We start from the raw sequence: 12,305 nt of genomic DNA, 5'->3' as shown, positions 1-12,305 counted from the left end.
TACAGAATACGAACAATTACATAACACAGTTGGATCAATTTTGTAATAAGTTAATTGTGGTTTGAGAGAAACAAATGCCATTTTCAATCCCTACACTGGTATTGGTTAATACTGGATGTTGCCAGATACTTAAAGACATAGTATCGACATTTGTATAGGAACTGAAAAACCTGGATCTTCTTTGTAGTGTAATATCAATATAATCAACACTACACATTCAAAATAGCTGAATATTATTGTTTGTTTCCACAGCGAGCCTGCATAGACTTTGCCATAAACGCCCGGCCTCTGACTCGCCACATGCCTCAGAACAAACTGAGCTTCCAGTACAAGATGTGGGAGTTTGTGGTGTCTCCTCCGTTTGAATACACCATAATGGCCATGATCGCGCTCAACACCATCGTCCTCATGATGAAGGTACAACTACAGCAAGGTTTTTTAATCTGTTAACCATGTTTCCTCATCAAAAACATACCTGGAGTTGTATTTAGTTTTTTTCACGCTTCAGAGCCTCAGAAATCACTTTGTTAAAATTCTTCTAGAATTGTTGCGTCATAGGTAGAAAGTTAAACCCTGTACTGTTTTATAGACAAATAGAAAATAGATTTTAACCAGCTGTTGTCTGGCTAAGTTGTTTAACAGAGGTGATTTAAACAGTTGTATGATATGGTATGAGTTTGGAGAAAATGTTTGGATTTGATAACATTGTTAAAAGCTAAAAAAGTCCTCCTAGTATAATTTTATTTAGCTTACCTGTGTGTTTTGTGTTATAGTATGATGGAGCATCTGACACATATGAAGCTGTTTTAGCCAACCTCAACATCGTGTTTACATCGCTCTTCTCCATGGAGTGTGTGCTTAAGATCATCGCCTTTGGAGCCCTGGTAAGTTTAGAACTTGTAATTTTGTTCAGAAAAAAAAAAAAAAAGGATGGATGGACCACTGCTCTAACCACTGAGCCACTAACTCCCATAATTGTCAATACATGTTTGTTTATGATTCACTATACAGCAAGACTTTCCTGGAACTGCTGTACTGACAGAAATAGACCACGAGTTGGTGTGTGAATGACAGAATGGGAGGGGATTTGTTCATTAAGTATAGATAGTGTGTGATAGAAACAGGCGGAACAAGCTGCTTTATTTTACCAGCAGCCTCCTCTGTGTCCAATATAACCCACGCTCCTAATGAAGAAGATTAGCCTTACTGTAAAAACATGACTCACACCATTTTCTCTGTGCTCTTAACAGAATTATTTCAAAGATGCCTGGAACATTTTTGACTGTGTAACGGTTTTGGGCAGCATCACTGACATTCTGGTCACAGAGCTTGGGGTAAGTGACACAAGTTCTTAAATGTACTCAAATCTTATGGTATCTTAGGTGTAGGATATAAGAGTTTAGAACAGACTGTAAGGACGGCTCCTAAGTGTGGCCCGGTTCGTTCATGCATGAACATGTGACAAGTTTTACATAAGTGTCCCACATGCAGCTGTGAGGGAGAGTCCACCACACCAGGCTGTCACAGAGCAGACTCTGAACATGCACACTGAACACACACACTGAACACTACACATGTCTTTAGACCTGTACTACAGACTGAGGCCATTGTAGAATCAACTAATACAAGTCAGGTTTGGACCCTTTTGTAAAACATCCACCACATTCCACTGCGGTACAGTATATCAGATGAATATTTCTTTTGTAACTCTTAAGCACAAAATCTTTATTCACCTCTTTTTGGATGAAGACTACTGAATTCCTTTTTATTGCTAATATTTTGAGTAAGTTGACTGCGTTCACTTTTATGACTCTCCAAGCCGCGCCTTGGTCCCTGCCTTGTTTTGGCTCCTGTGCGCTGCTGAACTGTGTGTATTGACTGTTGATTTCTATCTTCTTGTTTTTATCTTTTTACATGCTTTCTTTAAATCGTCCTCAAACTTATTGATGATCCCCTGTGATCTTGTTTACCCCTTGGCCTACTACTGCTATTCCAATCAAAATGCACTATGACTCTGTGTCCATGACAACCGGCTTGGTCAACCTCTCTGGTTGTTCTTCGAACCAAAAATCCAAAAATTTGCTGCTATAAACCATAAATCTGCAACATCCACATGTAGATGGTTTGTAATTTTTTGGAGATCTTATTTTCCTGCATTTGTCCTGCATCCCAGCCATTGTTATGGCTGTGAACTGTGCATGCTCTGCTTGGCCTCAAACCCACTTTGATACCAGAAACTGTATTGCAAATTTCATATTTTCTAAGGACTGTTAAGTCACTGATGCTGTGTGTATATTCTTCAGAAATATCCTATCTGAAAGTTACAATATTCAAACAGTGACATATAATGTTAAAGCAAAGTGCATGCTGCATGTGTCTGCTAGAGCTTTTACTTTGACAAATCCCACACAAGTTCTGCCACTGGCTCATTTATGAACAGGAAACATTATTACACGTATGGTCAGCTGGTTGAAGAAGATTCTACTTTTTGAATAAGAAACAGCATTGACTTCACATAGTTCTTCAACCACTTAGCATTAGCTCCATTTCATCTGGACGCGCCCTTGTTTTGCTGCTCCCATGATGCTCTCTGTCCCATGTGCATGCTGGGCCTGACTCCTCGATGGTGTGCGTGCCTGACAAACCTAGTGCATTTGGTTGTCACTGAGAAAAGCCCCTGCACTGTAACGCCCCGCAGCTCTCCTCTTCTCCTCTCACCACATAACATGATTGGATTAACCCGACCAACTGGATGACTGCCTTCTCCTTGTGTTGTTTGACTCTAAGACCCTGGATGAGGCTTGTTCAAACTTCATTTTGGTTATGTTTGTGTTCATTGGGACCTTAACTCATTGGTTTTGTTCTCGGGGGGTGGTGGCACACATTTTTCTGTTCCTCCACGATCCCTCTCACTCTCTGTGTCTTGTACCCTTCCCTCTCCTCTGGCCTTGTGTGTTGCTGCTGTAGAATAACTTCATAAACCTGAGTTTCCTGAGGCTGTTCAGGGCGGCGCGTCTCATCAAACTGCTGAGGCAAGGAGAGACCATCCGCATCCTGCTCTGGACCTTTGTACAGTCCTTTAAGGTACATACATGCACTAAATATATAGAAATACACTTGTGCAGGGCAGGTTTTTATACTTTTCTATTTTTTGGTGAGTTTTATATCAGTTTTATATCAGTTTTTTTTTTTTTTGTTTTATATCAGCGAAGTTTCAGTTTGTGAAGAAAAGTTGGGGGAAAGTAAAAAATTACAGGTAATGCTCTAAAAAGGAACAAAAATGCCACAGAGCTATTCAGTTTAGGTTGCAAGAAATTGAGTATTTACAGCGTAAGAACCACGGCATGCCTTAGATGTGGTACAATTAGATGCCTATAAAACATAAACTATTATTAGGGATGCACTGATTGAATATTGGCACTGATACGGGAAAATGAGCTGGATCAGATATCGGTTTCCTTGATATATTCATTGGATGTAATAAGGCTACAGGCTGATTTGACCCAGAACGTGTAATTGGATTTATTTTGCAATAAGTTAATTGTATTTTAAGGAAATAAGTGCCATTTTCCGTTCCATACTTTAGGTCAAAGTATTGTAATCAGAACTGAAAAAGCTGGATCGGTCCATCCCTTATTATTATCCATTTATTAGTGCAGTTAGGCTTCAAAATGATACATTAACATTGGTAATCAATTAAACTTGAGTTATTCACCACATCGTATAAATCAGAAATTCCTTGGCAAGCTAGTTGTAAGGGACTGGAAAGCTATTGGGAGTTAAGCCCTGCACACTCGACGCAAAACAGGGACACATTCTGAAAGCTCATTGCGGGCGCGGGCCACAAACTAAATATGAGTAAAGTAAAATATACAAATGATTAAAGTTTGCCTATCATACATCATTTGTGCTGGATATTTTATTTGGCATTTTAAGCAGCCTAAACTTACGGACGTGGTCTAATCTCGCGCACATTTTAGACAATTCCTTTCTGCTTCTCCGTGTTTGATAGAGCTTAAGTAACCCAAACGTCCCCAATTTGCAGGATTTACGGGCGGGCGCTGGACAAAATATTGCAGATGTGGGCGGGAGCGGGAGTGAAAATTACAATTCTTTGCGGGTAGGAGCGGGACTGAAAATTCTGTCCCGCGCAGACCTCTAATTGGGAGCTCCCAAGCTACATGTTGGATACCCCTTTACAATTTACATGCAAGTTTTCATATATTTTATATGCCATACAGTATATAATAACTATTGTAACTATTGTGTGAATTAGGGAAGCTTTGGCCGTTGTAAGCTTTTTATTATTCTGTCATCGAAATGCATATCAAGTCTTTTTCTTTCTATCAAGTTTACCTTTATATCAAGTAAATGACTCTAGGTTAAGAGTTTTGAGTGTCTAAAAATGTTCTGTTAATCCAGTGCATTCTTCCCATTATTCAAAGTGTTTAAACATGTGATGTGCTCCTCCTCAGGCCCTGCCCTACGTCTGCCTGCTGATTGCCATGCTCTTCTTTATCTACGCCATTATTGGGATGCAGGTGAGAGACTTATTGACCAATCACTGTTTCACTGTTTGATTTTCTAACTATTTCTGTTGCTAAAATCAACCATTTTGTTCAGAATTGAGAAGCAATATCTCTTGTGGATTGATATCTATAAAAATACAAGATTGATGATATTTTTAGGCAGCATATTTCTCTATATAAAACAAACTTTAATTGTCTTGACAGCTGTTTGGGAATATCGCCATAGAAGAAGATGGAGAGAGCGCAATCAACCAGCACAACAACTTCAGGACCTTCATCCAAGCTCTCATGCTCCTCTTCAGGTACTTCACATTTCATAACTGTAGGGCTGTGGTCAACTAAAGAATTTCTCGGTTAATTAAAGACGTAAGCTGACAATCGATTAGTCGACTTAAGAGGAGGCGTGGCAAAAGCTCTCAAAGCTATTACATATCTCCATGTATTTAACCCAAATCGCACTCATAAGAAACACCAGCACGAGCAGATATATGCAGAAGAAAGTACTACGAAACAATGTATTTATGTAAAGACAGAATACATTTGTGAGTTTAATCTGTCTTTTTACATATAAATACCACATTTTTTAAAAAGCATATATAAATCCCAGTTAAAATGATTAGTTGAAATTTGGGCTGACAAAGACTCTTTTGACGGAATGACTAAAACTCTACATCCCTACATAATTGAAACAGATATTATATAGTACATATGAGCAGATATTATATAGTGTATGTGTATAGTATAGAATATATGAGCATTTAATAGACTAATGTTTGCATTGCAGGAGTGCCACAGGGGAGGCGTGGCATGATATCATGTTGGCGTGTCTGGGGAACAAAGAGTGTGACGCTATGTCCGGGAACGATGGGCCTGTGTGTGGCAGCCAGGTGGCGTACCTCTACTTCGTCTCCTTCATCTTCTTCTGTTCTTTCCTGGTGAGTACTGGCCTAACACACTTAGCAGGCTGCTTTGTGTGTAAATCAAAAGCCAGATGTAAGTCAGATGGACCTGTAATTGGGAAAAGCAGAGCAATCTCCACCACTCATTTTTAGGGAGGCATCGATTCAGCTTTTACAGTTCCGATTTTGATACCACAGCTTTAAGTATCTGCTGATACCCGATATCAACTGATAACAGCAGAGACTAGGGGTGTGCAAAAATGTTGAAATATCGATATATCGTATTGTTTAATGCGATGATACAGTATCGATATTGTGGGCTGCTATATCAATATATCGTCAAGAGTATTTTTTGGTAGATTTTACTGAATTATTTTGTTACAGCTACAGTTTTGTTGCTTGTTTAGAGGAAGGAAACTCGTTTATGCAACACGTTGGACATTTTCTCTGTTTTGATTGTTAAAATGGGTGGGTTTCATATGAACTTTGCACAAGAAGTGGTTTAACAAAGACTTTTAGTTATTAGTTAGTTATTTTTTATTGAACCGCATTGAATCGATTTGAAATATATCATATTGAATCGTAAGCTCACTGTATTGAGACATGTATCGCATCGTGGCTTATGTATCCAGGTAAGTACGTGGGGTAAGGGTAAGTGGTAGGGCTACATACCCCTCCAAACAAAGATTTTTCAGAGGTACACTCGAAATTGGGGAGTATGAGCAATTTCCCAGAATGCCTTGTGAATCACCGGCAAGATGACTGCTACCCTGACCAAAGAAGTTCACAAATTGTAGACGGCATTTCAGATTTCTGGCAAAAGCTCGTCGTTTTGCATTGACTCTTTCCCTTCACACGTGCAGATGCTGAACCTGTTCGTGGCCGTCATCATGGACAACTTCGAGTACCTGACCAGAGACTCGTCCATCCTGGGACCGCACCACTTGGATGAGTATGTGAGGATATGGGCCGAGTATGACCCTGCAGCCTGGTGAGTCTATACAAATCTATACGAGCCTATAAAATCCAACGGGAGCTCATCAATATAATAATACTAATATGTACTGATACTAAACTTTTCAGTGCATTTTAACACGGCACAAACTCAAAACATTAATCCACATACTGTTACTGATAATATTTGTCACCATATTTGATAGTAAACTAGTCTTAGCATGTAACAGCACATAATTACATAACCTATATTAATCAACCTTTTATACTAAATACATTTTTAATATTATTATTTTATATATTTGAATTACCATGGTGATGAAAAGTTTTGCCTGAACCTGTATTTAAGAAAGCTTTGACATAACAAATGCATGTTCGCGAAAGAAAAATAGTTAGTTTGAATGGCAAATATACTAAAAATCCACAGAGGATGATCATTGTCAGTGTTTTGGGTAAGATTTTAATACTTTTCTCGTGAATAGTATTATCTGAAATTGCTAGTATCAGCTTTATTTTAACACTAATTTAACAAGAAAATTAAAACATACAAGAAAAACTGATGTATAAATTGTAGTATTAACTTAAACCTCTAAAATATTAAGGTCTGTACTCGTGATTTTTGTATTACAATATATTTCGTCTCATAATCCTTACTGATTTTTCTAGCAGTATTGTCCTGATCCCTCTAGATTGTTGGTTGTGTCCCTGCAGCTGTACAGCCTGGACGATAACCTGTCATGAGGCTATCACGTATCCACTGTACAAATATGTATCCCACCTAAACATGTAAACCTGTCCCTCTTTCCCTAAATATAAATATGATATGCTCCACCCTGCTTTTTTCAGTAACGTGTCCAACTCCTACACAGATCTGGTATCTGAAACTCAACGTTCAGTCTATGTGATTCTGTGCAATAAGTGCTGTAAAAAGAATTAATAATAATAATAATAGTAATACATAAAATTATACATAGCAAAAAAAAATAAGAAAATGAAAAAACAACATTTTCTTCATTATATGTCTCCAAAATCCTAATGAAAAAACAGATAATGATTTGTTTTTTTCAGTTTTCGATTTTGTGTTTAAATGAATAATGGAAAAAATGGATAACGACCGTTTCCCTTTTCAGTGACTTAAACTGCAATGCCGGGATTTTGCGCCACATACAGACTGAACCAGGACTGAACCAGGTCTAAATCAGGACTAAACTGGTCTCAGTCCTAGTCTGGTCCCAGTCTCAGTCCCGGTCTAGTCAAGGTCTGGTTCCGGTCTCAGTCCCGTTCTCAATCACGATCTGGTCCCAGTCTGGTCCCGGTCTCAGTCCCGGCCTGGTCCTAGTCTCAGTCCTGATCACCCGACAGTGTACATGGGCGCACCTCTGGGCCCGGCCCGACACTCAGTCCTGGTTTAGACCTGGTTCAGTCCTGGGATCAGTCCTGTTTTAGTCATGCAAAAGTCTGGCATCGCAGTTTAAGTCACAGAAACAGGAAACGTTATACTTTTTGTCCATTATTCATTTAAACACAAAATCAAAAACTGAAAAAACTAATCATCCGTTTTTTCATTTTGGTTTTGGAGACAAATAATGAAAAAAAATTGTTATTTTTTCATTCTCAAATTTTTGGTTTTATTTTGAAAAACAAATGAACAAATGATACACAGGTCTAGTATTTAGGTCTAATGTCTTACAACTTGATACAAAATGATGTGGTGAAACTTTTAATATTGCCAAATTTGTTACATCGTAAGTCGTATTTCCCACAGTCTCAGTTTGGTGTGCAGGGACAGAAGAGGAGACACAGACTCACAGCTGGGAAACAAAGGGGGATGAGTAGCTTGCCACAAGTAGCTATTAAGCTCTTAGCGGTTCAGTGTAATTAATGACAGTGTTAAACCATCAAGTTAGGGTTGGACATGGAGTGTAAACAAACAAAACACTGAACAAAAATCATGTGAATGCTGTAGAATGCTTTTAATCCAAATTAGGGAAAAATATCTAAATCTAAATGAGTAGTTCTGAATAGCTTGGATTTGGTTATTGGTATGAGAATATTTCATTTTATTATTACTTTTTTTTTTTATATTTCAATCCATCCACTTTATTTAATAGCACATTTCACAGTTTCCAAAGTACAGCACAAATACACACTAACAACAACAGTAATAATATAATGATAAAATAAATGCTCAGATTTAATTATACTAGTCCTAAAACAATAACACCAGTAAAATAAAATAATAAAAAATAAATAAATAAATGTAAATAATAAATAAATAAATAAAAATAATACTAATACAAGTATGTTATTTATTACAATTACATTATTTATTACATTTTAAATAAAAAAGTATAAGAAATCTTGGACCACCAGCAGATGATTTTTGGGGGAAAAAAACAAAAACTTAATAGATGTAAACTTGTCAAAACTACTTGAAACAATTATTTTTATTAAGACTGAAGTCCTTTTTAACTAACTTGGATGTAAGTTTTTACAGTGAAGTTTCCCAGATACTTTGATCTTGTAAACTTGTGCTCTTCCTCCACTTGTTGTCTCCTCTTTCTGGATGTGAGTCTTCTCTGTCCGTGTGTGTATGTTTCTTACCTCCCCTGTATTCTTCTTGCAGCGGGCGCATTCATTATAAGGACATGTACAGTTTATTACGAGTTATCGACCCGCCTCTCGGCTTAGGCAAGAAATGCCCTCATAGGGTGGCCTGCAAGGTTTGGCTTCTATTCTAACGAAACTTTCCAAACACACCTGCTAGCCACAGCATCCAGGAATGGAGTGAATGCTGCTTATTTTTTTATCATTTATATTTTACAACGTTTTTCCACCATTATATTATTATTGACTTGCATTCTGAACTGCTTAGAGAATGTGCGGGACAATGCAGACACCTAGAGACGCATGCGACAAAAGTGAATTGAGAAATGAAATCTGAGGATGTTTTGTCATATCGTAAACTCAAACTTTTTTTGTAAACGTTTTCTTTTGCTTGGTGTGGAGCCATGGCTATGATAGAGCAAGCTACGGTTGCCCACTGTAGTGTTGCATTGTTCTTGGTTTTTTGGGGGTTGGGGGAAAGAAACTGCATTGACACCCCTACCTCTTCCTCCCCTCTCACCTCGCCTCAATATGAGCTTGTACATGCCACCAAGCTATGCCCACTCCGCTATTGAAACGCATGCATCTGCTGAATGCACAGGGTACTACAAAATGTCTAAAATATTACATAGTATATTAGTATTGTACTCAGAATAGTCCGAACTGGCCCGGTAACTATCTCTTTCTGTTCTTTGTGTTAAGACTCCACTGTAAAAAGTCAAAATTTACACGATTTAAAATGACTTAAATGAATATTTATCTTTTTGAGTTGACTAGTTTAGAAGTATTTACTGAATGGACCTATTTCATTCAACCTGTTAAGGTTTGTTTATATTGTTTGCTTAGTAGCAATCTGGTAAGCTTCATTTGAAGAGTGTGGAGCAGACCGCTTATGCTATTAGCTTCCAAATCTGTCTAAGCCCAGTCTAGCCCTCTTTACCTGAAGTTCTGCTTAAGCTAAAGAGGAGCTAGATGATTGGACAATAGAAAACACAAAACCAGGCAAAAACAAGATGACAAAAAGCAGATATAAGTAGAAAATAATAATTTCTCATCAAACGCAGACTTGATCTTGTGATAAACCACCATATTTCTAGTGATGTCAACATGGTTCGCATCCAAACTAGTACATTCGTATCAAGATTGACGTTATATTTCCAGTGCATAAGGTGTCTAACATTAGCTGAACCCAAGCATTACTTAAAGAGACATTAAAACATGGCATAAAGGCTCAGACAAGTGAAATAAATGCAGAAAAAGCTGCCAGTAAACTGGAAGCATCCCAAACTCACAGCACCACAAACTTGGACTTACAAGACATCTTTTTCCGAATTCTGAGATTGACCTTATGATTATAAAGTATAATTCAGTTGTAATTTAGTTTTTATTTATTTAAGAAATGTTTGGTTATGTTAAATTTGGGTGACATCAGTTGCTGCGGTTCTCTGACCATGGAAAAGCAGGCTGCTGTTGACCCTATCCGTGCCCATGTAAGATAAGGATACATTTTGAAACAAATAAAATAATATAGGTCCAAAAATTAAAGCCATTTACAAGCCAACTCAGATCAAGATGAATACACAGAATAAGAATCATTTTAACTTGTGTAGATATTCGCATTTTACAGTGCAGTTCGCTGTCTCTCTTTCTCCCCTGTTCTCTTCCTTCCTTGGTGATATGCTATTTGAACTCACTCCTAATCAAGCGCTTTTCCCTTTCTCTCTCAATCTCTCTCCCTTATCTCGGTTGGGGGCTTGGTGGCACTGGCCGGTGGTGGCAGTGGCAGGATCAGTTGCAGGGATATGTATGACATGCTCAGGCACATGTGTCCTCCACTAGGCCTGGGGAAGAGGTGTCCTGCACGGGTAGCCTACAAGGTCAGAACGGGACCCCCCAACGGCGCCCTCCGAGCCACGGGTGCAGGGGGTCCGGACGGGAGGGTGGGGCCAGGGACTTGAGCGCTGAACGTGGTGTAACCTTTTTAATGTGGCAGTCTCTTCTTTATTTCCGTTTTCTTCTTTTCCTGTATTCTTTTGAAAGTAGGGACGGCTGGTTGATGTTGTGGCCTTTGTGTCATGGTGTGGGACCGGTTGGGCAGCGAGTTGTTAGCAGGACGGGGTTAGCCGAGTATCCACAGGAGGGGACGGAAAGAGGGACCTTCTCAGCTAGTGTGCGCATGTTACACACACTACTTTGTACACTTACAGATAGGCTTATACATTCTGTTTTACTGTAGGGCTGAAGGATTTGTTGAAATCAAAACAAGCTTTTGATTCTGAATGAGCAAAAAACCAAGAGTCAATTTTTGTCAACACGTATGTCCAAACTCTGGAACTTCATTATGTATAAATCCTGTTCTGTAGTTTCTAGACCTCAACTAACATATTTTGAAATATATTTGACCTCTGTATTAGCTTGTGTTAATGCATAAAATGTGTGAACCAAAACAGATCTTCAAATTTTAAAGTACTGTACATCAAGGTTTCAAAGGAAGTCATCTGAACAAGGTCCAGAGACCTTTCGACGAATCATTCAAAAGTTATTATCAACCTCATAATGTCACAACATTTTGGCTAAACATTCAGTGTTTACCAAAATGTTCAATTCAGAAACCAATATCAAGTTTCAATTCAGAACTTATTATTGTTAACACTTATGAGAGTGATAATAACATCAGAACGGTTTACCAAAATGCCTCAATTCCAAGAAAACTTTGTCCAGATCACTGAAACCTTTTCTATCATGGATCGCTCCAAAACAAATGAAGGATTGCTTCATCAAATCATATCTGAAATCAATTGCAATTAGATATTTTCTCACAAAATCATTCAGCCCTACCCTTACAATACCCATAGCAACACAGAAAAAAGTCTTGTTAGGTAACTTCCACAGGCTAGACTATGTGCTGCATGGCTTAGAAGGTCCACTAGACTTGCGTCCTCTGTCCGGTCCCGTTCTGTGGATAGACATAGCACACTCCCACACCCTCCACCCGACCCCACCCGCTCAGGGACCCACTCTGTGTCATGGTAGAGAGAGCAGAAGGGCCTGTGTCAGCACTGTGCTTTTCTCCGAGAGCCCTTGGTTGCCCATACACCTTCCATAGCAGCTCCTAGCCTCCTCCCCAGCAGTTTTATTCCAATCCGCAAGTCTTCTCTCGTCAATGCAGTTCTATTCTGTTTCCAGCCCCCCCTCTGCCATTTCTATATATCGCCCCCTACCTCCCCCTCACCTGCATGGCGTCCCAGCTCACCCATGTCCTTCCATAGTCCATTGCATAGTTCATTTCAGACCAGTTCCAATTCTGTATTTATAA

The 12,305-nt window shown here is 38.8% G+C and overlaps 1 protein-coding gene across 1 annotated transcript in view; it reads left to right on the top strand.

The window, feature by feature from the left end:
• Window positions 1-12,305, top strand: part of cacna1aa (calcium channel, voltage-dependent, P/Q type, alpha 1A subunit, a) — a 149,318-nt gene that overhangs the window by 112,854 nt on the left and 24,159 nt on the right. Inside the window, exons 33-42 of the mRNA XM_055152342.1 lie at window positions 253-417; window positions 774-884; window positions 1,251-1,334; window positions 2,120-2,122; window positions 2,968-3,084; window positions 4,476-4,541; window positions 4,734-4,831; window positions 5,314-5,464; window positions 6,292-6,419; window positions 9,009-9,105. Of these exons, the coding sequence (XP_055008317.1) occupies window positions 253-417; window positions 774-884; window positions 1,251-1,334; window positions 2,120-2,122; window positions 2,968-3,084; window positions 4,476-4,541; window positions 4,734-4,831; window positions 5,314-5,464; window positions 6,292-6,419; window positions 9,009-9,105 (1,020 nt within the window). The remainder of the gene's footprint in view (window positions 1-252; window positions 418-773; window positions 885-1,250; window positions 1,335-2,119; window positions 2,123-2,967; window positions 3,085-4,475; window positions 4,542-4,733; window positions 4,832-5,313; window positions 5,465-6,291; window positions 6,420-9,008; window positions 9,106-12,305) is intronic.

This window comes from Boleophthalmus pectinirostris, unplaced genomic scaffold, assembly GCF_026225935.1.
Source record: "Boleophthalmus pectinirostris isolate CB_2022bp ecotype Guang Dong unplaced genomic scaffold, ASM2622593v1 HiC_scaffold_17, whole genome shotgun sequence".
Classification (NCBI taxonomy): Eukaryota; Metazoa; Chordata; class Actinopteri; order Gobiiformes; family Gobiidae; genus Boleophthalmus; species Boleophthalmus pectinirostris.
This window is presented reverse-complemented; position numbering and strand designations above follow the sequence as displayed.